This window comes from Lepidochelys kempii, chromosome 1, assembly GCF_965140285.1.
Source record: "Lepidochelys kempii isolate rLepKem1 chromosome 1, rLepKem1.hap1, whole genome shotgun sequence".
NCBI lineage: Eukaryota > Metazoa > Chordata > Testudines > Cheloniidae > Lepidochelys > Lepidochelys kempii.
This window is the reverse complement of record NC_136380.1, coordinates 148,178,149-148,203,079: the sequence shown is the minus strand read 5'-3', so window position 1 is coordinate 148,203,079 and position 24,931 is coordinate 148,178,149. Positions and strand designations below refer to the sequence as shown.

At 40.3% G+C, this 24,931-nt stretch overlaps 1 protein-coding gene across 5 annotated transcripts in view; it reads left to right on the top strand.

Annotated features, from left to right (window-relative positions):
- The window catches only part of TAB3 (TGF-beta activated kinase 1 (MAP3K7) binding protein 3), a 76,565-nt gene that overhangs the window by 39,533 nt on the left and 12,101 nt on the right, over nt 1–24,931 (top strand). For 3 of the 5 annotated variants that reach the window (XM_073357805.2, XM_073357821.2, XM_073357812.2), the window contains 3 exons: nt 6,421–6,609; nt 17,053–18,505; nt 22,992–23,152. In XM_073357805.2, the coding sequence (XP_073213906.1) occupies nt 6,508–6,609; nt 17,053–18,505; nt 22,992–23,152 (1,716 nt within the window). In that variant the 5' untranslated portion in view covers nt 6,421–6,507. The remainder of the gene's footprint in view (nt 1–6,420; nt 6,610–17,052; nt 18,506–22,991; nt 23,153–24,931) is intronic. The other 2 variants (XM_073357829.2, XM_073357837.2) reach the window with 2 other exon arrangements.

Here is a 24,931-nt window from a genome sequence, read left to right as displayed (position 1 = left end):
AATATGCAACTGAAATCAATGTCATTTTTGCTCTGTAAAGATACTATATAAAAATAGCAACATCTTAGACATCAGATTTTCTCCCTGTATGTATTGAGTTATATCTGTTTACTTCATCGTAAAAATGCACATTTACCACTTTTATTCCGTTTTAGTCCTGCAGAGCCAACACAGCTAAGAGATGTTGAGCGGAATTCTCCTTCTTTTTGTGCACTGTCAGAATTTGGTTGGGGTTTTCAAAGGAGTTTTTGATACCTTGGGGTTCAGCCCAGACCAAAAAGGGTTTGTGTCACTGTCTGCCCTGCAATTCTGGGTGCCTTCAGTGCTGTGCTGCTGTGACTGACAACCCTGACACCAGCAGCCAACCTACAAGCGTGCAGGTCACCCTCTGGCTTCCATGACTCAGTTGGTTTTGTTGCAGTGTAACCCCAACACTTGCCACCCACACACACAGAGTCCTGAACTTCCCCAAAACTGTCTGCCTTGCACTGTTCCGCCCTCTCCCTGAACACTTACAGAACCTTAAGTTCATTGTTCCTTTAAAGAGACGATATGCTGCAGCTCATTAATTTAATTAGACTGTGACAAACACTCTTATTTCATTCACGGCATTGAATTGGTTTAATTTATTTTAAAAATAAAACAAGTTTATTAAATAGTCATAGGTTTAAATGATACCAAGTACAATGAGTCAAAAGATAAAAATAAGTACATACAAACATTTACAAAGATAAAAATAAGTACATACAAACAAGTAAAAATACATTTCTGAGATTAAAACTTAATTTCAGCAAGTTACAATCTTTGTCTAAGAAGATTTCTCACTTGTATTCAGTTCCCAGAGACCTCAGCCGCCTCGGATGAAGGATACAATGTTCTGTGATTCCAAGAGCCCTGGCCCTTTGACTCCCACAAGGCTTTTTGTTTCTGCTTATATCTCCCAAAGTTCACTGACCCTGTTACAAGAGGCAGGAAGGATTCCTGCTGTTTTTCCCTTCCTGTTGACCTCCCATCTTCCTGCTGATTCATATGCAAATGGAGCATCTATTGTTTTGATTCCCTGCTGCCTTAATTTACATTGAAGGCAGGGAGAGAGCTACCTTTTCTCCTGTCTAGGAGAGAACCTGCTTTTCCCTGTTTGGTCACAGACTTTAAAGCATAATATCAGTGACTATCCACAATTCCTTATATATAGTGCTCTATGAAATCTGCTTTTGTTTTTTTTATCAAAATTGTTTGACACATTGACAGCAATTAAGTATCCTTACTATAAATACATAAAAATGTTCAGAATTGGATTGCAACGGGGAAAACTGATTTTAACAACAAAAAAACCCTATAATTTAAACAAAACATCCTGCAGATATACAGTATATGGTAAAAGTAACATTTTAAATCACTTGTTAAAGTAGCACTCAGTAATATGACCAAACTGACATTGCTGAACAGTAACACAAGAATTTAACAGATGTCTCTTACAGTGACAATATTACTGAATTCATATTTGAATAATTAAATAAAAAAATGCACAAAACACAATTCATCCTTGCAGCAGTCGTTGCCATTTTATCTTAAACTCAGTAACTTTCGAGCTTCCTAAATGCTGAAGGAATGCTTAAATTAATTTCAAATTTGATTAAATAATGTCAAGCTAACAAATCAGCATTTTATTGCTGAGTACTGTAACTTTTTGATGTCTCTGCTAACAGAGTAAATTTAGCATACCTGGCAGCACCTTCAAGAAACATTTGGTATCAATTGATTACAGAAACTTTACAGAACATATCTGATGCATAAACTTTTATGTTTAAATCATCTTTCTAGATTTCAGATAATTTCCCTCTATCTTACAGAGGGGTTTTAATTTCACTGTTTTATGACAGTGGAACCCTAGCACTGTATTAACATGTGGGGAGGGAGGAATTTAATGGAAACACAAAGCTTGATTGCAGTGAGTTCCTCTTTTCTGAGAGTCGCCCTACTCTTTTTCCCGTATGGTAAGTGGTGGTTGTCGTATAGAGCTAATTGGAGATCAGATCTGGAGACTTTTAGAGGATCCCTTCCCAACTAGCTACTGCCCATCAATGAGCACTCTCTTGACCTTTGAAGAAAGTGGTTCAGACAATGTTCTCTCTACTTTTTTGAAGTCAAAAGGGTATAGAGTTACTGTGGCATTACCACTGTGGACAGAGCTGAACTCTGTATCCAGCAACTGAGCTGTGTACAGTGCCTTTATGGCAGACTGTATTGCTTACATCATATCATGATGATTTTAAAGACATTTCACCTCTTCAGATTGTCCTATTGATCCCAACGAGTAGTATGGAATGTGAGTGGTAGCGTTCACTAATAGTATGCATCAAATGTGGCAGGAGAACAAACCTTTGACCTGATGTTTCTGCTTTAATGGATATTAATTTCAGTGACAGAACGCTCCAAATAATGAAGTATCTTATCTTGACAGTGGTTAGAGACTAAAAGAAAGGGGAAAAAAATAGTGTAGGAAAGGCCCTAGAGAACAGAGTTCTTGGGGTGAGGTAAAGAGTGAGAGGCCAGAGCTTCGTATCATACAAAAAGGAATTAGCCATTTATATGGATGAGAAGAATATCCAAAATTAAATATTAAAAAATAAACAAAATAGACACCAAGATTTTGGAAAGAGTTTAAACAGTTAAGCTTCAGGGGCACAAACCAACCTCTTTACCTATTGGCGTTTAGGAAGAAGCTTTCTTTGGGGGCTGGTTGTGGGCACTGTCACGTACAGGATAGCAGACTTAATGGATCCCTCATCTGATTCTGTATGTTCCTACAGAAGAGTTTGCATATTAGTGTCAAACTTAGTTTTTGAACTAGTGTAAACATGGCTTTTTAAACAGTTCAGTTTAATTCAGTTTTAACACAACTGACCAACTCTGTGCAAAGTTTAACCATATTTAACAACTGCATTTAAATGTTGCTTAAACACAGTTGAATTGGGTTGTATGGCTGTTTGGCTGCTAGTCTGTTTCTGCCCTGAGAGTATCAGAAAATTGTCCCACTTTTGCTCTAGGACTGATGGAAGTGATAGTGCAATCAGTCACAGCTGTTTTTACTATTTCGTCTACTGTTTGCCTAGATGAGATAGTGGTAAAATGTCTGTCAGGTCAACACTAGTGATCACTGGATGTCTTCATTGTTGGCCAGACTGGGTTAAAAAGTTCTAGCATAAGTTTCTAACTGGACTAAAGCACAGTTTTAAACCTGTTTTTAAACATAGTTTAGTTACCTATACAGAGCCCAGTGAACAGTGTTATAACTCAGTTTGAACACAGCTAGGTTTAAACCCTGCCGAGGAAATATGGTTCTATATTGAGGATAACTCTTCACAGACAGGGCTGTTGGCCATTGACCATTCAATATGGACCAGGACAAGCTTGTCTAAACAAAATGTGGATAGGCCAGAATATATGTTAAATCTCAGTTTAAACAGTTTGACATTGTCCACTCAAACATTTTATACCAAGTTAACTGATGCAATTTTAATTAAATTTGTGTTAAAGCATTACAGTTGTCACAGTTCCTTTCTCTGTGGTTGGTTTGATGTGTTAGTTTCTGTAGGATTATGAAGGGCACATCTGTTCATGAAAAGATCTTTATGCCTTTTCATAATTTTTTTTATTCAGGTCGGGGTACATTGCCAAAAGTGGCAGTTTCCACATAAAGTAGTCATAAGAATATAAGAATGCCCATACTGGGTCAGACCAGTGGTCCATCTAGCCCAGTATTCTGTCTTGCAACAGTGGCTGTCGCCAGATGCCTCAGATGGAATGAACAGAACAGGCTAATTTATTGAATGATCCATCTCCTTGTCATCCAGTCCCAGCTGCTGGCTATCAGATTTAGGGACACCCAGAGCATGGGGTTGTGCCCCTGACCATCTTGGCTAATAGCCATTGATGGACCTATCCTCAATGGGGTTTTCTATTCCTTTTTTGAAACCAGCTGCATTTTTGGCCTTCTCAGCATCACCGGGCAATGAGTTCCACAGTCTGTGCTGTGTGAAGAAGTACTTCCTTATGTTTGCTTTAAATCTGCTGCCTAGTAATTTCATTGGGTGACCCCTGGTTCTTGTGTTATATGAAGGGATAAATAATACTTCCTTATTCACTGTCTCCACACCTTTGATTAGACATGTTAATAAAATTAGACCAAATGTTACAGCCATATAATGCAACCAGGAAGACCATTGCATGGTACAAGAAACTAGCTGTTGTCAAGACCATTCAGAGTGCTTGGGAAGAATCTGTTACCTCGGCACATAGCATTTCTGAAATGCATTTAAATGCATTTTTTTGAAATGCATATTTTTTATGTAGTACAAATACAAGTCATAAAATAGAATAGTCTGTTTTTCTGCCCAGTTCAGCTAAGCTTTTCACTGTGGAATGACACTGACGTTTGTGTGGCAGTGTTTCACAGAACAAGTTTTTAAGTGCTCATATTCTGCTGAAAAGTTCATGCTTCAAAATTAGATGTACCAATACAGTGAGCATCAAACCTTTGGAGAGAATACTATTGCTACCACTGAAGTAATTATTTTATAAACACATGTACTTTATAGCTGCCAAAAATATCCTGATGTGCAATATAAAGTGTAATATTCAATTTATAGTCTCTTGCTTAAGTGGCTATATTGAAATATTGAAATTTTGGGGGGTATGGGGAGAAGCTTAATTCAGTCTTGAGAATCCTTTGGTGAGGTGGGTAGCAAAGGCTCATGCAATTTACTTTCAATTAAGATTCCTATCTAGGTGTTTTTTAACATTCTTAATGCCATGCTTACAGTGTCAAGGCTAAAAGTGTGAAAAAATTATCTATAAATCTGGAAAAAAATCTACAAATCACATGCAAGATTCTGTCCACCCTAAAGTATGATAGTCTCATAATGAAGTCTGGAAACGTTCAGAAGAATTTGTTGTGCTGGATAGTGCATAATCTTACTCTGAGCAAAGAATTAAGTCAGCAACCCAGGCTATAGAACACCCTTGTCTCCTTTCCACATCTGGCAGATGAGAATAATATTAACTCCCTCACAAGAAGGTTTTGAGGGTTAGTTAATGTTTGTAAAGTATGTTGAAATGTAGCTATAGTAAGTACTTAATATTACTAGTTACTTTCTGGCCAGAATTGTAGAAGGCATCCTTGGCTTGGTATTTTGACTTCAGCTACAGTATTTCAGGCTAGTATTGTGTTGATTAGTCAAAATGGGTAAACCTTGTTTACTCAAGATGCATGTGTCCTTTGTACACTTTTATTCTGGTTCAAATACTACTTGTTATAATACTACTAGATAAAAGAATCCTGACACGAAAGTAGACACTTTTCTCTCTGCCTTTAAATATGAAGGTGATAAATGTTTTATGAATACCCAAGATAAATACTTACTGTAATCCTAAAATCACTTTGCATGTTCTTGGTCACTCTTCTTTCCCCAGAGATATCTTGGATGCTCACATGACTTGAAGGCTTGAAAATATTCTTTTCCTACTGAAAAAAGAAAAGGACTTGTGGCACCTTAGAGACTAACACCTATTTCTATTTTGAAAATATTTTATTTTTTTAACATAATGGAATAGAAGCAGACATGGCTTTGTTTCCTGGTGTGCAAGATTAGATAATGTTGGCTAATTGCTTGAGTCAGCAAGAATTATTTTCCTATATAGGTCACAAAAATGGTGCCTGTATTTTTTTTTTCTTTCTAATTAGTAGATGATATGAGAAGGAAAGAGATTAAATCCAGAGAACATTGCTCTGTATTTTGAGCAGTTTTAAGGTAGGGTACATATTATGCCTGAACTACTGAAGTGTCTAAACAGATACTTTATTAGAAAGGCTTGTAGACTTGAGCTACAAAATCTGTTATCTGATGTCTTCAGCTGTTGTCTAATTTTAGTTAGTGGTATACATTTAAAGGTGGTGGTGTTTGTGCACTGCGGGAGTTGGAGATCTAATTATTAGCTAAAATACATAATTTAAAATACTACTGGTAATTGTACCACCTGGACTTCTATTCTGTCACTGTTAGCACATAGCTCTATTATTAAAATAATGAATGAACCCTTGTATAGTTCATCATATCCTCAAACACCACAAACTTTTAACTATTCAAAATGTCTTTGAGAAGTAAATTAATATTAATCCCATTTTTATCAACGGGGAAACTGAGGGAGTCTAATGCACATCTGGGATTAGAAATTCATGACTCAGTTTCTGTGTTTATTCCATGCCCCTTTCAATCTGTGAATCTAAAAAACAGTTCAGGTTGTCTATACGCAAACTTCATTTGGTGGAGGGAGAATGTAGTTAGCTTCACTTTTACTTTGGATGAATTAGGATGTATTTTAATAAATATGATGATCGTTGTCTGTTTTTCCCAATAGAAAATGCCTGAAGCATCAGAAGATCATATCCACTGGAAGGCTTATTGACTTCCATTCTTGAGAATCCCAGAACAACATCAGTCTGGCATGGCGCAGGGTAGTCAGCAACTTGATGTGCAGGTACTCCATGACCTCCGGCAACGTTTCCCTGAGATTCCAGAAGGGGTGGTGTCTCAGTGTATGCTCCAGGTATGCTGCAGCAGAATACAGTAGCATAGTAACAGTTACCGTACATTTATTGTTGTAGCATAAAAAGGAACCCCCTTGTAATAGACTGATTAGAAATCAGTTCAATTTCATAGTTGTCTTCTGGGGATTTTTAAGTTTCTAAAAGGTAACAGGAACTTGGAGAACAGCAAACTTTTTGAGTTTACATTCTATTGAAATATTTATTTATTTATTTGTTTATTTTTTGGGTAAAAGAAAGTGGATATTCCCTGTGGCTGAGCAGAAAGACACTATTCAAGTTTCTGTCATCTCAGGATGTGAGAGTGGAAAACTCCTTTTTTCTCTTCTGCCATTCAATGTAGGCAGGTGTTGCACTCATACCTGAATTGAAACTGTGGGTTACTGGATTTTTCACAAGACCAGATTTTTTATTAGCAGTAAGGCCCTTGCCATTTTTCTTAAAGAAACTGTCTCTGTCTTTGAGTAATGCCCCTATGGGTGCTCCACTGTAGGGGTGCTTGTGTCCCTGTGCTGCTGGTTGGAAAACTTTGATATCAGTGTCTGGCTCTCTCCCTTTGTGCCCCACCATAAGGTTAACCAGTATGTGCAGGCTAAACCCCCACAGTTCCTTCTCAACTGCCTCTGGCTAGAGTCGGAGCCATCAGCAGTCCATTTGAGATCGTTAACGTCTTCCTTTTCTTTAGCATTTTTAGTAGCTAGTTCGTCTTTTTCAGTCTTAGTTGTAGTTTTTCTTTATCTTCTAAAAAAGAAAAACTTTTAATTCCCCCCCCCTTTTTTGTTGGGGATCCCTTCCCTCAACAGGGTATGCCCAACTCACCAGGCTTCAAGAAGTGCCTCTTCTTGCAAAGAGGCCATCCCTGTGGCAGATGAACACTCTTGATGCGTATGCTGCTTCAGGGAAGGCTACATGCTGCAGAATTGTGGTCTCTGTCAACAACTTAAACCCACGTCTTGAAAGGACAGGGAAATCAAACAGAAGATAATGTCTGATGGAGGCAGCCCTCCAGTCTTCTTTGGATCTGTGCCAGGAGTCGCCCAGAATGCATGAGTCTTCTCTGCAGCCCTCGACATCTAGGGACTATGGGTCGAAGAAATCAGCCATGGACCCCTCTCGTAAGACATCTAAAGAGAGAGCTGTGAGCCCTGAGCTAGCCATAAAAGATCTCTGGCATGCTTTGTATTGTCAGTACTGTTGACACCAAGGCCATCCAAGCATGGTACCCATAGCTTACGAGGGTCTAGAGCAGCAGGTATTGATGCGCCTAAAGACCTGATGGGCATAGACTCTGAGCCAATGGTACCAATACACAAAAACAGGAGCAGGGAGCACATGGTTAAGAAGATCCTGCTGGTATGCTCTGTACCGTTGGCACTGTCAATGGTGAGCCATCCAGCACTGGTGAGATCCCTGACTGCAGGAGTTCTGGCACTCAAGAGAGTTCAGCGTATCTGATATACCAGAGTCTCCCCTTCTTGGCACTGGAGCTTCGGTATCAAGTCTTCTCCAAGCACGTGAGTCTTTTCCGGTACCTTGCCAGGCACCTCTACTTTCTAGTCATCCTCCTTCTATACTTCCTATGAAGCCTGTTCCCTCAGGGAACTGATGGGCAAGATCCCATATGAGAATAACATGAGGGGAAAAGGAGTCCAGGAGAGCTGGCTGTATTTTAAAGAACCCTTATTGAGGTTTCAGGGACAAACCATCCCGATGTGTAGAAAGAAAAGCCAAGCTGGTCGCCTGCCATATTTACTAAACAGTGAAATCCTTGCTGATCTTAAATACAAAAAAGAAGCTTACAAGAAGTGGAAGATTGGACAAATGACCAGGGATGAGTATAAAAATATTGCTCGGGCATGCAGGAGTGAAATCAGGAAGGCCAAATCACACCTGGAGTTGCAGCTAGCAAGAGATGTTAAGAGTAACAAGAAGGGTTTCTTCAGGTATGTTAGCAACAAGAAGAAAGTCAAGGGAAGTGTGGGCCCCTTACTGAATGAGGGAGGCAACCTAGTGACAGAGGATGTGGAAAAAGCTAATGTACTCAATGCTTTTTTTGCCTCTGTCTTCACGAACAAGGTCAGCTCCCAGACTACTGCACTGGGCACCACAGCTTGGGGAGGAGGTGACCAGCCCTCTGTGGAGAAAGTGGTGGTTCGGGACTATTTAGAAAAGTTGGACGTGCACAAATCCATGGGGCCGGATGCGCTGCATCCGAGAGTGCTAAAGGAGTTGGTGGATGTGATTGCAGAGCCGTTGGCCATTATCTTAGAAAACTCATGGCGATCAGGGGAAGTCCCGGATAACTGGAAAAAGGCTAATGTAGTGCCCATCTTTTAAAAAAGGGAAGGAGGAGGATCCTGGGAACTACACGCCAGTCAGCCTCACCTCAGTCCCTGGAAAAATCATGGAGCAGGTCTTCAAGGAATCAATTCTGAAGCACTTAGAGGAGAGAAAAGTGATCAGGAACAGTCAGCATGGAGTCACCAAGGTCTAGTCATGCCTGACTAATCTAATTGTCTTCTATGACGAGAACCCGTTCTGTGGATGAAGGGAAAGCAGTGGACGTGTTGTTCCTTGACTTTAGCAAAGCTTTTGTCACTGTCTTCCCACAGTATTCTTGCCAGCAAGCTAAAGAAGTATGGGCTGGATGAATGGACTATAAGGTGGATAGAAAGCTGCCTAGGTTGTCAGGCTCAATGGTGGTGATCAATGGCTCCATGTCTAGTTGGCAGCTGGTATCAAGCGGTATGCCCCAAGGGTCGGTCCTGGGGCCGGTTTTATTCAATATCTTCATTAATGATCTGGAGGATGGCATGGATTGCACCCTCAGCAAGTTTGCAGATGACACAGTGGTAGATACACTGGAAGGTAGGGATAGGATACAGAAAGACCTAGACAAATTAGAGGATTGGGCCAAAAGAAATCTGATGAGGTTCAACAAGGACAAGTGCAGAGTCCTGCACTTAGGATAGAAGAAACCCATGCACCGCTACAGACTAGGGACTGAATGACTAGGCAGCAGTTCTGCAGAAAAGGACCTAGGGGTTACAGTGGATGAGAAGCTGGATATGAGTCAACAGTGTGCCCTTGTTGCCAAGAGAGCTAACGGTATTTTGGGCTGGATAAGTAGGAGCATTGCCAGCAGATCGAGGGACATGATCGTTCCCCTCTATTTGACATTGGGGAGGCCTCACCTGGAGTACTGTGTCCAGTTTTGGGCCCCACACTGCAAGAATGATGTGGAAAAACTGGAAAGTGTCCAGCGGAGGGCAACAAAAATGATTAGGGGACTGGAACACATGACTTATGAGGAGAGGCTGAGGGAACTGGGATTGTTTAGTCTGCAGAAGAGAAGAATAAGGAGGGATTTGATAGCTGCTTTCAGCTACCTGAAAGGGGGTTCCAAAGAGGATGGATCTAGACTGTTCTCAGTGGTAGCGGATGACAGAACAAGGAGTAATGGTCTCAAGTTGCAGTGGGGGAGATTTAGGTTGGATATTAGGAAAAACTTTTTCACTGGGAGGGTGGTGAAACACTGAAATGCATTACCTAGGGAGGTGGTGGAATCTGCTTCCTCAGAAGTTTTTAAGGTCAGGCTTGACAAAGCCATGGCTGGGATGATTTAATTGGGGATCGGTCCTGCTTTGAGCAGGGGGTTGGACTAGAAGACCTCCTGAGGTCCCTTCCAACCCTGATATTCTATGATTCGGGGCTCCTCAGGCATACCATCAGCCCCTGTACAGCCAATCATGGGCACCACCAGGCTCTATCCCACTGCTCCAATAGCCCTACTGGGATTCCTGGGCATCATATCAACCACACACTTCTTGGGTTTCCAGCTTACATCCGTGAGCCCCCGAGATGTTCTCCTTCGGTCACTGAACCTCCAGCGAAGATTGTGGAGGAAGAAGAGGGAGGATTCAAAGAGGAGGTTACATCGAAAACCAACATAGCTTCCTTCTCTCTAGATGAGGCAGTCATGCCCCCGCCACAATGCTTAGCCAATGATTTCCAGCTTTTCCAGGACTTGGCTAAAGTGCAGCAGACATGCTGCAGATACACCTAGGGGAGGTAAAAGATACTCACCACAAACTCCTTGACATCCTACTCTTCCTCGTCCTCCAGAATAGCCCTCCCCATCAGTGAGGCTCTCCTGGACCCCACAAAAACTATATGGCAAACTGCAGCATCGGTGATGCCTATGTGTAAATGGGCTGATAAAAATCTCCCTGCTATGGAGACAGAACCCCTTTTTTCCCCACCCTCGCCCTAACTCCATTGTTGTGGATGCCGTAAACTCCCGGGGTTGCCAGCACCAAATGAGATCTGTCCCCTATGATAGGGATTGGAAACACCTTGACCTCTTCAGGAGAAAGGCCTACTCCTCTGACACTTTGCAGTTTCAAATGCAAATTATCAAGCATTAACAGCAAATGTTAATTATTAACTGTGTTAATTATTCCAAGCTCAGCACCTTTATTGATCAGATCCTAGAGTCAGAGTGTGACCAGTTCTGAGCTGTCATCCAGGAAGGGCAACTATTAGCCAAACCAACACTCTGGTCAGCCCTCGATATAGCTGATACAGCGGCCCAGTCCATCTTCACTATAGTGGTTATGTGAAATGCGTTGTGATTACGCCTCTCTGGGTTCCCTAAAGAGGTGCAGACAACCATTGAAGACCTTCCCTTTGAAGGCACCAAGTTGTTTGCTGAAAAGACTGACACATACCTCTACACCCTTAAAGATTCCAAGGCTATTCTCCGGTCATTTAGGGATCTATATACTTGGACAAAAAAGAAAATTTAGTCTGCAGCCCCAGCATAAATCCCACACCTGCCAATACCCAACTCAAAGCTTCTACAAACCTCAGAGAAAGAAATCTAGATTCTTCAGGTGCAAACCATCGAGCCCACAGTCTTCCACAGCACAACCAGCCACCTCAAAACAGCAGTTTTGACGTGTTGGTTGAGGTGTCAACAGACCACTCCCTTTAAGCGCTGCAGCTGACCAACCTATACTGCCCATTTGCCTACCGCCTTGCCACATTCCGGAGCACCTAGGAATGTATAACATCAGATGGATGGAAATCATTCACAATGGGTACTCCATCCAACTTTACCTCTCCTGCCCCAACACCCTTTTCCATCCCTCTTCAAGGACCCTTCTCATGAGAGTTTACTACAACAAGAAATAGATCTCTTCCTCCGATTAGGAGCCATAGAATCAGTACCCCAGCATCTATGAGGCAAAGATTTTTGCTCTTGCTATTTCCTGATACCCAAGAAGAATGACAGTTGGAGACCCATGCTAGACCTCAGAGCACTCAACAGGTTTGTCAAGGCTCAAAAATTCAAGATGGTTACTCTGGTAATAATTATTCCAGCATTGGAACAGGGAGACTGATTTGCAGCAATTGACCTTCAGAACACCTATTTCCATATTTCAATCCTACCATCCCACAGACAGTTCCTCAGATTTACCATAGGATAAGACCACTGTCAGTACAGAATACTCTCCTTTGGGCTATCATTGGCTCTGAGAGTATTCTCCGAGGTTCAATCAGGAGTGGCTGCTAACCTACATTCCCAGGGGGATCATGATCTACCCCTATTTGACCTGTTGTCTCCTCAGAGCCCACTCCTTTAATGAGGCCCGCCGGGTTACCAAGACTGTAATAGATTGTTCATGGAACTGGGTCTTCAGATCAGCGTCCAAAGATCAACCTTCACCCCTGTACAGCACCTGTCTTTCATAGGGGCTGACCTGGACTCGTTACAGGCCAAAGCGCTTGTGCCTCAGCACAGGTTCCTTTCCTGGACCACGCTCCTAAAGAGAGTATGAAACAGCCCTCAAATATCAGCCAGACACTGCTTCCAATTCCTCGTACATATGGCAGCATGTGCAGCAGTTATACCTCATGCCAGGCTTCATATGTGGTGCCTGAAAATGTAGTTCAGCTCAGTCTACAGACCAAATAGAGACAGACTAGACACATCTGTGTCACTGTGCACCAAGGTCAAAAACTCCCTGGTTCAGTGGAAAAATTCAGCAGAAGTTTACAACAGGATTCCCTTTTTGTAAACTTCCCCATCGTTACTTCTCACCTCCGACTCATCCCTCCTAGAATGGGGTGCACATCTAAAAAACCTTACAACACAAGGCAAATGGTCATCCATGGAGATGTCCCTCCACGTTAAACTCAGGGCAGTCAGAAATGCCTGCGTCCATTTCCTCCTGCTGATCAAGAGAACGCACGCTAGAGTCTTAACAGACAACACAGAATGTGTGTATTACATATGCTGACAGGGAGGAACAAGGTTGCCCTCCCTTTGTGCAGAAGCGGTAAAGCTATGGAACTGGTGCATTTCCCACAACATCACACTATTCGTGCCTACCTTCTGGGAACACAAAACTCAATAGCAGACCATCTCAGTCGCAAGTTCCACACGACCACGAATGGTACCCAGCAGTACTTCATGACCTTTTCAAGCAGTGTGGGGACACTGGCCACAGACCTGTTCACCACTTGCCTGAACAAGAAATGTCCACAATACTGTTCCAGAGCAGGGATGGGGAAGCACTCCTTCCGTGGTACAAGGACCTTCTGTATGCCTTTTTCCATTGGCTCTACTGTCAAAAATCCTAGTAAAAATAACAAGGAGTACACCTCATACTGACTGCTCCCACTTGGGCGAGATGGACTTGGTATCCTTACCTGTCACAACCGAGCCAAGGCTGGGGGCAGGGTTGGAGCAGAGCTGGGGCTGGAACAGGACTGGGTGGCACTCCCTCCCCCCCACGAGGGCTGACTTGGGCCCCACTGCACCCCTCCAAACATTCTTAGGAGGATGCGTCCCACAGTTTGGGAATCTCTGTGCTAGTGAGAGCCAAAGATGGTGGCTTTGATATGCCTGCTTCTTTCCTTGGAAGCAGTGCCTCCACTCACCTGTTTCTCCTTGCTCTTCACCCCCTACCGCCTGACCTAGGACAGTATATAGGGACAAGGAAAGTAGCAGGTGGGGGTAGTTACTGCTGAAGGCATACCAGAGGTAACTTTTTACCTGAACTTTTTACCTGAATATCCCCTCCTTTTTTCTTTGAGAGGAGGGTTGGGTTCTATGTAGTAGGCTAAACATTTTCCTTTGGAGTTGCCCCTTTTGTCTGCCACCTGGATGGTCAGAATGGCTTTCGTACTTCCCCTTTGCCAAGTCAAATTGCAGTCTTTTCCCCAAGCAGTGCCATTAAGGAGGAATCAAAATGGGGACACAGCTTAACCGTAGAAGTGCTCCAGCAATTTCATTACTGCTGAAACGAATGCATACAGTATCTCCACCCTTTATAGTTCTTAGCTGCTTTCAGATAAGAAGTGCAGGATGTTCTTGTAATACAGAACTTCGTTTACTCTGACATAGTCATTTCTTCCATACTGGTAAGTAGATGATCTCTTGGATGAACCAGTTGAACTATCCGATGTCTGTAATTTGACAAAGCTAAAGGACCCCTGTGTCTCCGAAGTACAGTATCCAGACATACTCTGGACATCTGAATACAGGGTTCTTTTTAACATATTGTATTCCAACATTTTATTTTGTAGTCTTTGAAGTATATAAAAGGCTTCCATGTCCACACTAGGAGCATTTTACCAGTATGGGAATATCGGTATGCAAAGCACTCTAGGTATAGGTGCAGGTAATCTGGTAATGCTGCTCTTTGTACTGGTATAGCAAAACCACTCTGTGTGATTGAAATAAGCTATGCTAGTAAAAACACAGCTGATGTAACTATGCCTACCCTGGGACTTCTGCCTACACAGTTGTATCAGTCAGGGATCGCACGTCTTCACAGCCCTGACCAACATAGTTGTGCCAGCATAAGTCCCTAATGTAGACCTGGCCCAAGGCTATGCAATATGTCAATTAAAAAGGCAGATGAACCAATAGTCATTGGCTGACCTGTCATCACACCACATATTCCAAATACTTAAAACTATATAAGTCTTGGATACACCAATAATATGGGGTATTTCTAGACAGGTGATAGTGTGTTCCATGGAATGTCTCCTAGCTGCTGTCTTTCCCCCTCGTGTCTGTCACATTATGTGACCTGAGGGCGCCGTGGACTCTACTGCGTTCTGCTTAGGTAACAGGTGGCTGTCTGGCAGCAGTTAGCTGTGCTCTCTGGTGTCTGATGCTGCTCTGTTGCATCTGTAATTATGGGGCTGGAACACGGGGACCCTGCTTTAATGCTGTACTACCTGCCACTTACGACAGCTCCGTTATCCAGCAAAATACAGACATGGAAATTGGTGTTAAAAGAATGGTGCATGGTGTGATGTGTCAGAGCCAAAGATGTGAACAGGGCTGGACTTCACAGGGCCAAAGATGAGAGAGAAGGAGATCTTTAGCTGAGAATATGCTGTACATCCTTCTTATTCTGGTTACTGAGGTCATCCGAAATATAGTGCTAGAATAAAGATGACTTTGCCTACACCATTCGCAGATCACCTAAGTAGGAGAGCTATTTGTAACTCATAAGTCTATTGATAGAATATATATATTTATCGTAAGACAGTAAGCATCAGAGACTACAGTGATGGCTGTTAATCAAAAATGTGAAACTCCTTACTAATTAGAATTGATTCCTCAGTGCTGGAACCCTTCAAAAATGTAGCATCAGTGGCAGAGGAGATCTTGATGAATCTATACATTTACTTTTTTCCTGATAACTGTGTTTTATTTTTGACCTATTGAGATCTATGGTATGCTGTAGAAAATACCAATCTTGGGATCAATTTTTATAAAATGTATATGGTCAGAAATTGTCAAATGTGACTAAAGGCAATCAGGTACAGATTAGATTAGGGTTTAGATTCAAGGCTGAACCACAGTTTTTGTTTGGATTTTGTTCTAAAAATGTGGAAAAAAATCTGTAAGATTTCTGTGAAAAATAGTAGAAATCACAACATTTCCACATCTTGAGTGACCTTCTGATGGCCAAGATAGCGTTAGAACAGCTGTTGTAAGAATTTGGCCATAACTGAAGTGGGGAAAAAAGCCCCTTTTTGTTTTTGACTCAGAACCAAAACTTTACGTAGCTTTAGGTCCAGGGTGTGCAGTCCAAACTACACCCCTCCTTAAATTTGAAGGGGTTTGGATTCTTCATTCCTCTGAGGGCTGCACAAGCTTTTTCAGCGTGCTTTTTTATTTATTTTAAAGAAAATGTAATAGTTGAAGATGCAGTGTCAGAATATAAGGAGTCTTGGAAAATGGCTATTAATTTCCAAACATTTTAAAGGTTCTAAATTATGTATTTATCAGTTGGCTAATATCAGATTTATTGTATTTTTAACTTTTCCTTGCTTTTAAGTGCTTGGGTTTTATAAACTATGTCATAGGGTAAGTACACTGTTTTAGCATCCTTAATTGTATTTAAAAGCGCCTTTTTTTCTAGTTTGACAGCCAAACCAGTAAGAGTTAATAATTTGGGCAAAATATTTCAGATTTCATTTTTTAAATTTGACACAGAATATTGGTAGTTTATCTTTAAAAAACATTCTTCACAAAGGACAGATTTCAATCTGCATTACTGATAAAATATTAGTATGCACCATTTTCAGACTATTTGTAAGTAGTTTTTAAACTCTGTTTAGAAAATACTTCCAAGTCTCTGTATATTGTATTAAACATCTCAGTCCTGGTGAGTATTTGTGGCTGTTTACTACATTGAAACTATTTTCTAGAAAGAGGAAGGTGATCAAAAGAGTAAATCGAAGTGAATTAGGCTAAGGGATAAAGGACAGAAATCAGGGGAGGCCAGTTGCAAGGAAAGTTAGACAGAATACATTCAAACTGTGAACACACTTTTAAAATTAAATTTTTAACACTGGGGTTTATTTTAAATTACAGCTAATGGGAAGAACAAACCAAAGTTAAACAAGATGCATATTAGGATTGCAAATTCAGTAATCATGGAGACTGGATGGCTGTAATATGCTAATCCTCTTTGAAATATTGTTTTGAACACTTCAGTTTCAAGCTGTGAAATAGTTCTAATTTGTAGTATTTTCTCATTTGAAATAATGTTAAATATATGTACATCCTTTTCTAAAGAAACAGAAACATTTCAGGAATGAATGCCAAAGCTATAACCATTACCAAATTCTATTTCCCTTAACTTGGACTTGCTAGATTTTATGTGGGTCACTCAGTAGCTTATGTTATCATAAGATTTCACTGTAAGTAACATGAGCCACATACTTCTTATATAGCATGGTCTAACAGGGATTATCTTTAATTTATTTCGGGAGTCATAGGTATGCCAGCTACTGTGAAGTGTTATCCCTAAAATGTGTTCAAGCTAAGCTTAATTGGAACTTCAGTTGAATATACTGATTGGAGTTACTAATGTAATTTGAAGATAATTGGTGTCAATTCTTACTTCTAGAACAACAACAACCTTGAAGCATGTTGTCGAGTCCTTGCGCAGGAGAGCAACAAATACTTATATATGGAGTACCATAGCCCTGATGACAGCAGAATGAACAGGAATCGCCTTTTGCACATTAACCTGGGTATTCATCCCCCTTCCAGCTACCATGCAGGGGAAGGAGCTCAACTTAATGGTGGTCGTACACTGGTACATAGCTCAAGTGATGGACATATTGATCCACAATGCACAGCGGGTAAACAGCTGATCTGCTTAGTTCAAGAACCACACTCTGCTCCAGCTGTTGTGGCAGCTTCTTCTAATTACAATCCATTTTTCATGAATGACCAGACTAGAAATGCAGCTACTCCTCCTCCGCAACCACCTCAACAGCCATCTTCCATGCCACCAGGAATGAACACATCTGCTATGCAAGGCCCTCATCCTCCTACATATATGCACATACCTCGGTACAATACAAATCCTATTACTGTTACATTATCACAAAACCTCCCCTCTGGACAAACAGTACCCAGAGCTTTACAAATTCTTCCACAGATTCCAAGCAATCTTTATGGGACTCCTGGTTCTATATATATTAGGCAGACGTCTCAAAGTTCTTCAGGACGACAGACTCCTCAGAATGCACAGTGGCATTCTTCTCCACAAGGCCCAGTTCCACATTATACTCCACGCCCGCTACCTGTTTATCCACATCAACAGAACTACCAACCTTCACAGTATTCTCCTAAACAGCCCCAGATTCCTCAGCCAACTTATCAATCACCACCTGCATCTCAGTGTCCTTCTCCTTTTGGCTCTCCTCAGCATCAGGTACAGCCTACCCAATTAGGTCATCAGAGTTCACATGTGTTTATGCCTCCTAGTCCTTCAACTGTTCCACCCCATCCATATCAACAATCGCCCCAGAGTTATCAAAAACAGGGTGGTCACTCAGTATCTTATCTCCCTTATGGTGGACCTAGCTTATCCAAAGGTTCTATGAACAAGATAGAAATTACAGTTGAGCCACCACAAAGACCTGGGACTGCAATGAATAGAAGTCCTTCACCAATAAATAATCAACCATCTCAACGAAACCAGCACCCGCTGTATGCAGCCACTACTCCACCTTCAGGCTCTCCTTCTAGAGGTATGTCAGGTCAACCAAAACCACCATTTAATGTTAATCCATTATATATTACCTACACACAACCAACTGGACCTACAGGTGCACTAACGCAGTCTCCCCGGGTAATGGTATCTCAGCCAAACTCAACAGTGTTTAAAATCACAGTAGGTCGAGTGCAGACTGAGAATCTTTTAAATTTAGTGGACCAAGAGGAACGTTCTGCAGCACCAGAACCTATTCAGCCCATTTCAGTAATACCAGGATCTGGAGGCGAAAAAGGAATCCATAAATACCAGAGGAGTTCCAGTTCTGGATCAGATGACTACGCTTATACTCAAGGTAAATTTCTTGAACTGCCTACTGCAATTTTAAAAAGCAAATTAAACTGCATTTTACAGTCCAGGACTCTACTAGCTGTGTCTCAAGAGACACTGAACCTATTCAGAAGAACATAGATAACTTTCGGCCTGTGTGATCCAAGAGATTTTGATGTACTAGAAGTTCTTAAAATGTAACATGGAAAATATGAATTGATGAGATTGTTGTCAAATTCTAATGATTTCTTATAAATGGCCATACAAACCATCTTGTTCCATAAGAGAACAAGACAACATTTGAAGAAACTGAAAAGTTGTATATTTTAAAACTAACAAAGGCAAACACTTTTCTGTATAGTTCATTTACAAAGTTGTGTTGAAATTTGAGGCAAATATTTAAATGCGGATTAGATAATTTTCATAGACTCATAGAAATGTGGGGCTGGAAGGGACCTCAAGAGGCAATCAAGTCCAGCACCCTGCACTGAGGCAGGACCAAGAAACGTAGTTTATCTCAGACAGGTGTTTGTCTAACCTATTCTTTAAAATCTCCAATGATGGGGATTCCACAACTTCCCTTGCAAGCCAGAGTTTAAATACCTGTATAATTAAGTTTTTTTCTTAGTATCTAACCTAAATCTCCCTTGCTGCAGATTAAGCCCATTACTTCTTGTCCTTTGAATAAAATACATTTGAATAACTTATAACAGATGTATTTATTTGTTTAATAAGCAAAATTATTCTCATAGCTACACAAAACCAACAACATTGTACCAAGACAAAACCAACAAGCCAGCAAGGGTAATAAACAAAAAGGAGGAAAGGAAAGAGAAGTCAGGGGATAAAATATTAAGATTGCACAGTAAGACGAATCCACATCTTGATTAAATGTAGAATAATTTAGTTACTTTAAACTTTTAAAAAACTTTAATTTATCATAACTGACATGGCAGAAATGGTTTTTCAGCAGGATTTGGATGCAAAGAGGAAGGTTGTTTTTCTATGGATAGGGGCAACAAATACTTTGAGAGAGCCCTAATATCAAATACCAAGTAACTACAGCTTAAGTAAAAGAGAATTGTGTGGAAACTCTACCCAAACATTTGAGCAGAAAAGTGCTTTCTTCAGAGTTTCCTCTTGTTTTTTCCTACCCCCCCCCCCCCCGGATGTTCTGGTTTAACTTGGATTTTAACTTGAAGAGTGGTCAGTTTGGATGAGCTATTACCAGCAGGAGAGTGAGTTTGTGTGTGTATGGGGGTGGGGGGGATGTGAGAACCTGGATTTATGCAGGAAATAGCCCAGCTTGATTGTCATGCACATTGTGTAAAGAGTTGTCACTTTGGATGGGCTATCACCAGCAGGAGAGTGAATTTGTGTGGGGGGGTGGAGGGTGAGAAAACCTGGATTTGTGCTGGAAATCACTTTAGATAAGCTATTACCAGCAGGACAGTGGGGTGGGAATAGGTATTGTTTCATATTCTCTGTGTATATATAAAGCCTGCTGCAGTTTCCACGATATGCATCTGAGGAAGTGAGCTGTAGCTCACGAAAGCTTATGCTCTAATAAATTGGTTAGTCTCTAAGGTGCCACAAGTCCTCCTTTTCTTTTTGCGAATACAGACTAACACGGCTGTTACTCTGAAACCATTCTTCAGAGTTGCAGCTTTTGAAAACTGATTGATATACTCGAACTCACTTGCACAGAGAGAGTTTAGTCTGCAAGCATTCAAGCCAGTCAGCTTTAATTGTCATAATGCTAATTAGCAGCAATTATTCAAACCGTCTACTTCATACTTTACTTAGATTTCTAATGAGATTAGTTTATCTGCCTTTCCTCTCTCCTCCTCCTATCCTTTCTTTTCACTTCATTTTATTCCTATTTCACATTATTTCACCTCTCTAACTCTGCCCTGCAGTATTTGGCCCTCATTTCCACTGTCGCCTCTGAGCTATCTTTAACCTCTTAACATGGAATTGCTCTGTACCAGATGGTTTCCATTCCGTGCACACAACATCCCCTGCTGATTCCTGGACTGAAAGCAGGCAGGAGTAAACTTTGTGAACGGTAGAGATCAGTAGGAGTGAGGTGGAGCCAGTTAGTATTTACTCTAGGCAGCGTTGCCAACCTGGCCCTATCTGCCGGGGCCATACAGTCTCTCATGGCGTGCAGTTCCAAACAACCTTTAATAACTGGCAGAGTAACTATTGTTCCATAAATTAACTCAATTGTACAGGAAAAATATAACTGATTTCATGTGACTAAGACAAAAAATGGGTTCTGGATTGCAAAATTACTTGCTAAATAAGGTTTTATTTGCTGTTCAGTTTTTTTGCACTGTGGTTTTTTCCCCCTAGATACTATTTTCTTTTTCTTCTTTTTTTTTTTTTTTTGGGGGGGGGGAATTAGTTTCCTTCATTTGGACAGTTGAGTTTCTTAGGTTTGTATGGTCTTTGGGGCAGAGAACTGTATCTTCCTATATGTTGGGGCTTCAATAGTGACTGTGTGTGCTACTGCAATATAAATATCAACAGCAATAATATTTAGCCTCTGCAAACTTACATTACACACTTATGTAGCACAACTGAGATTTAAAGAGGAATATACTTAAAATCTTCGGATTTTGCTAATTTAAGAAACAAATTAATGTGTATGACTTTTCTATCAGTCTCTACCATGGTGAAAAAGTTACAGAAATATATACATCACTACTGATTTTCTTTAGTGTGATATATTATATTGCATGATGCTATATCCTAATAAGATGCAGCACATATGAGAGGGCATTGTATATGTCAGGTATAAACTGGATGATGAATGAATATATAAAGCCAGGAATTGGTGAGCCATGTATCATTACTGTTGTGAATTTTTTAAAATTAATACTGTAATTATGATCTTTCAAACTCTTCTCTTAACTGACACACACTGTTTTTATGAAAGGTTGTTGCTGGTTTTGTTGTTTTAATGTTATTTAATAAGATATCCTGTTTTCAATCCCTGTATTGCTACTGGCTTCTGAAATGTGAGGGTCCATACAAAATCCAAGTTTAGAATTTCTGCTTCAGGTAGAAAAGTGTCAGCCAATAAAAATACCGTATTTTTATGCTCCTGGCTCTTCCTCTCTGTTTTCTACCCTGCCTCAGTAAGATCTGTCATGTCTGCACTTAGCTCCATCTGTGGAGTTTTTTCCTTTCTTCCAATTAGTATATAATTGTATTTTTCATACAGTGTTTTGTTTAACATTTTTAATTTCTCTTTGCACTGAATGGAGATCAGGAAGGAGAGACACTGCAGGTGCTTTGCATGTAATAGCACTTTGCAAGCTTCAGTAGTGTGTCCTTGTGCGTTCCTTTTTTCTGTTTATTTCACAGTAGAAACATAGGAATAACCTGCTGGCAAACCCATTACTTGGACAGTCTACCCATCTGCATACCAGCAGCAAATCTCTTCCCTTTGCCTTCCCCGGTCAATTGCCATTGTCAAGAAGGATCTTTCCTCTTCAGTTGAGCATCAGTAAAAACAAGTAGATCAGAAAGTGGTAAACCTCAGACCAGTGACCTGTATTTACTCCTATTTGACATCAAAGTAAAAATATTGAGGAAAATCCTGCCTAGTCTGTCAGAGAAAATTGAATATTTATTCCTAGCTAGTAGGATTATCTTTACCTGCTCAGCAACTGCCTCAGGAACCCATGACAACAGAAGTCTTGTAGCTTGAGACTGAACATGACAAATTTCATCCCAAAGGCATACATTTTTGAGGAAGTTATTAACGACTGAAAGAGATTTAGGAGGAATGGCTCAACTTTAACTACAGAGTTAAAGGTCCTGAAGGTCTTTACGATTCTTGTAACTAATTTATGTCTATCTTCCTTTAATAAGGGATTCTCCTTGCTCCTTAGTTTTGCCTGTGAACATGAGTGAATTTATAATACTGGAAATTAAACCTTCTACTGTTCCAAAGGGCAAAAGCAATTTTTAAAAACTTTGTTGTATAGTCTCTAATAGAACTGCAAAAATCAATACAGGCTTGGCTCTTGCTAATATGTGAGGTCTTCTGAGAATCAGATGACATTATTAAACAGCAGCTGTGAGGTCATGTTCTGGTGTGGTCTTTCAGACTCTAATTCTTGCCTCTGGTATTTATTCTTGACAGTGCAGTGGTAGTATGATTAGGTTGCTGTTTCATCCTGAGAAGATGTCTCCTTGTACAGGTGCCTTTGTATTTTTCAGTGGAGAAAGACCAAATACAAAAAAAGAAGCAGTGACCAAAATGGTAATATGAACTTCAAATTACTGTCTAAAGCCATTATTTTTATTCTGGAAGAATTTACTGTCCTAAACTATAGTTCAGTTGGCATGAAGCATCTTTACACTGATATGTGGCTGCATGTTTATACTCACCTATTATTTTGGAAAGGTCACTTGTGTATATTACACACAAAGTAAGAGTTCTGTTTTTTAATTAAGTGCATTATATTGACTGTTTATTCCCTATACTGCTCTAGCCTTGCTATTACATCAGCGAGCAAGGATGGAGAGATTAGCAAAAGAACTGAAGCTTGAGAAAGAGGAACTTGAGCGGCTGAAAACTGAAGTCAATAGCATGGAACACAATCTTATGCAGAGGCGACTTAGAAGAGTAAGCTGTACAACCTCAATCCCAACAGTAAGAAATCTGTATTTGTAAACATCAGGTTTTTTTTAAGCTCCCTTGTTCAGTTATTGTTCATGCAAGCAGCTTACAAAGTACAGTATGTAGTAAGATGTTTTGGAGATTAAACTCTTTGAATTGGCAAGTGATTTTTGCTCTTTGCTATGTGATTTGTCTGCAAGATCAGTTCTTCCTTTGAATAAACAGATATTTGGTACTTTAAGAAACACGTATGGGCTACACTTTCAGAAACTTTGTTCTGCATACAGTGAAACCTATATGTGTTTGCTTTTCTGTACCCCAGAATGACGACTGCTTTCAAATATACTGGATTTGTGCTGGAAATGGCCCAACTTGATTATCATACACATTGTAAGGAGAGTGATCACTTTAGATAAGCTATTACCAGCAGGAGAGTGGGATGGGGGGAGAGAAAACCTTTTGTAGTGGTAAACACCCATTTTTTCATGCTTTGTGTGTATAAAAAGATCTTGTGTACTCTCCACAGTATGCATCCGATGAAGTGAGCTGTAGCTCATGAAAGCTTAGGTTCAAATAAATTGGTTCGTCTCTAAGGTGCCACAAGTACTCCTTTTCTTTTTTTAAATATACTGTGAGTGCCCAGGAGATTAATGAGGAAGTCTAGTTTTTATACCTAAGACTTGGCATGCACAGTTTGGTTATGCATGTAGGACAGAGATTTTTGAAAAGGAGCTTCAGTATGCCAGGCTGCTGTCACTGCTTGGAATATATCTGTACCTCTTAGACCTCCCCCTTCTTACCCTCTGGTGTGGAAGCTCTGAGGGCACCTAGGGATTCACTTGGCTGGTCACACCTGGATATTCTCAAGTGTGTTAATGGGAGTTACTCTCCTCAGTTTAGCTGTACTCATTGTTAATTCCTGCTGTTAGTAATTAGTATGGACATGGTATGGTATGGTTTCTGGTATGGACAGGTCCATATGTATCACTTTCATTAATATATGCAAATGTCAGAAATGGATCAGTTGATCCCTTACTTCCCACTATCCATTCTATGCAGCACTGTACAGTTGAGAAATGTTGGGCTAAAAGTTTTGGTGTAACGCATGTAATCTTGAGGTAGGAAGGAAATGTAACTTCTGATCTGCAGCTGCTAATATTAATACAAACTAGAGGTTAGATGCTGCTTTCAGTTTAGAAGGATAAAAATCTGGAGTAACTATACCCAGGGTTTTTGGAACCCAAAGCAGTGGTAACTTTACTGTGTATTTTTTTAGGTGGTATTAGGAATAAATTAATGTGGGTTTATCTTTTTTGTTTGATAAATGATTGATACAAGCAAGAGTGCTTTTATTTAAAACTATTTTTTATTAGATTTTAAGTTCAGATACATACATATGCTGTTGCAGTAGGTTTAGAGCATTTTAAAACATTTATATTTACCTGAAGTTAAGAAATGGCTTTGAAGGATTAGCTTTAGGGGGTCCCCTCTTTTGTTTGACTGCCGGAGATGCCAGATTCTTGTCCAAAGAAAACTTCTTTGGACTGCTCCAAAGCAAACTTTTTCACCGATTTTTTTTTTACAGCCAACTTTAAACAAAACACAAATTTATAGTGACTTTCAGTGGGTCACCATAATAACCCCTAATTTTAGCAAACCTACTTATTTTTTATTATTAAAACATTTTTAGTTATAACAATAACATTTATATGTCAATGGTGTTAGAGGCACTTAAGACCAAGAATGGCTGTCCAAATAATACATTTATTATTTATTTTATATTTATTATTTTGATCGCAAAACTGCAAACAT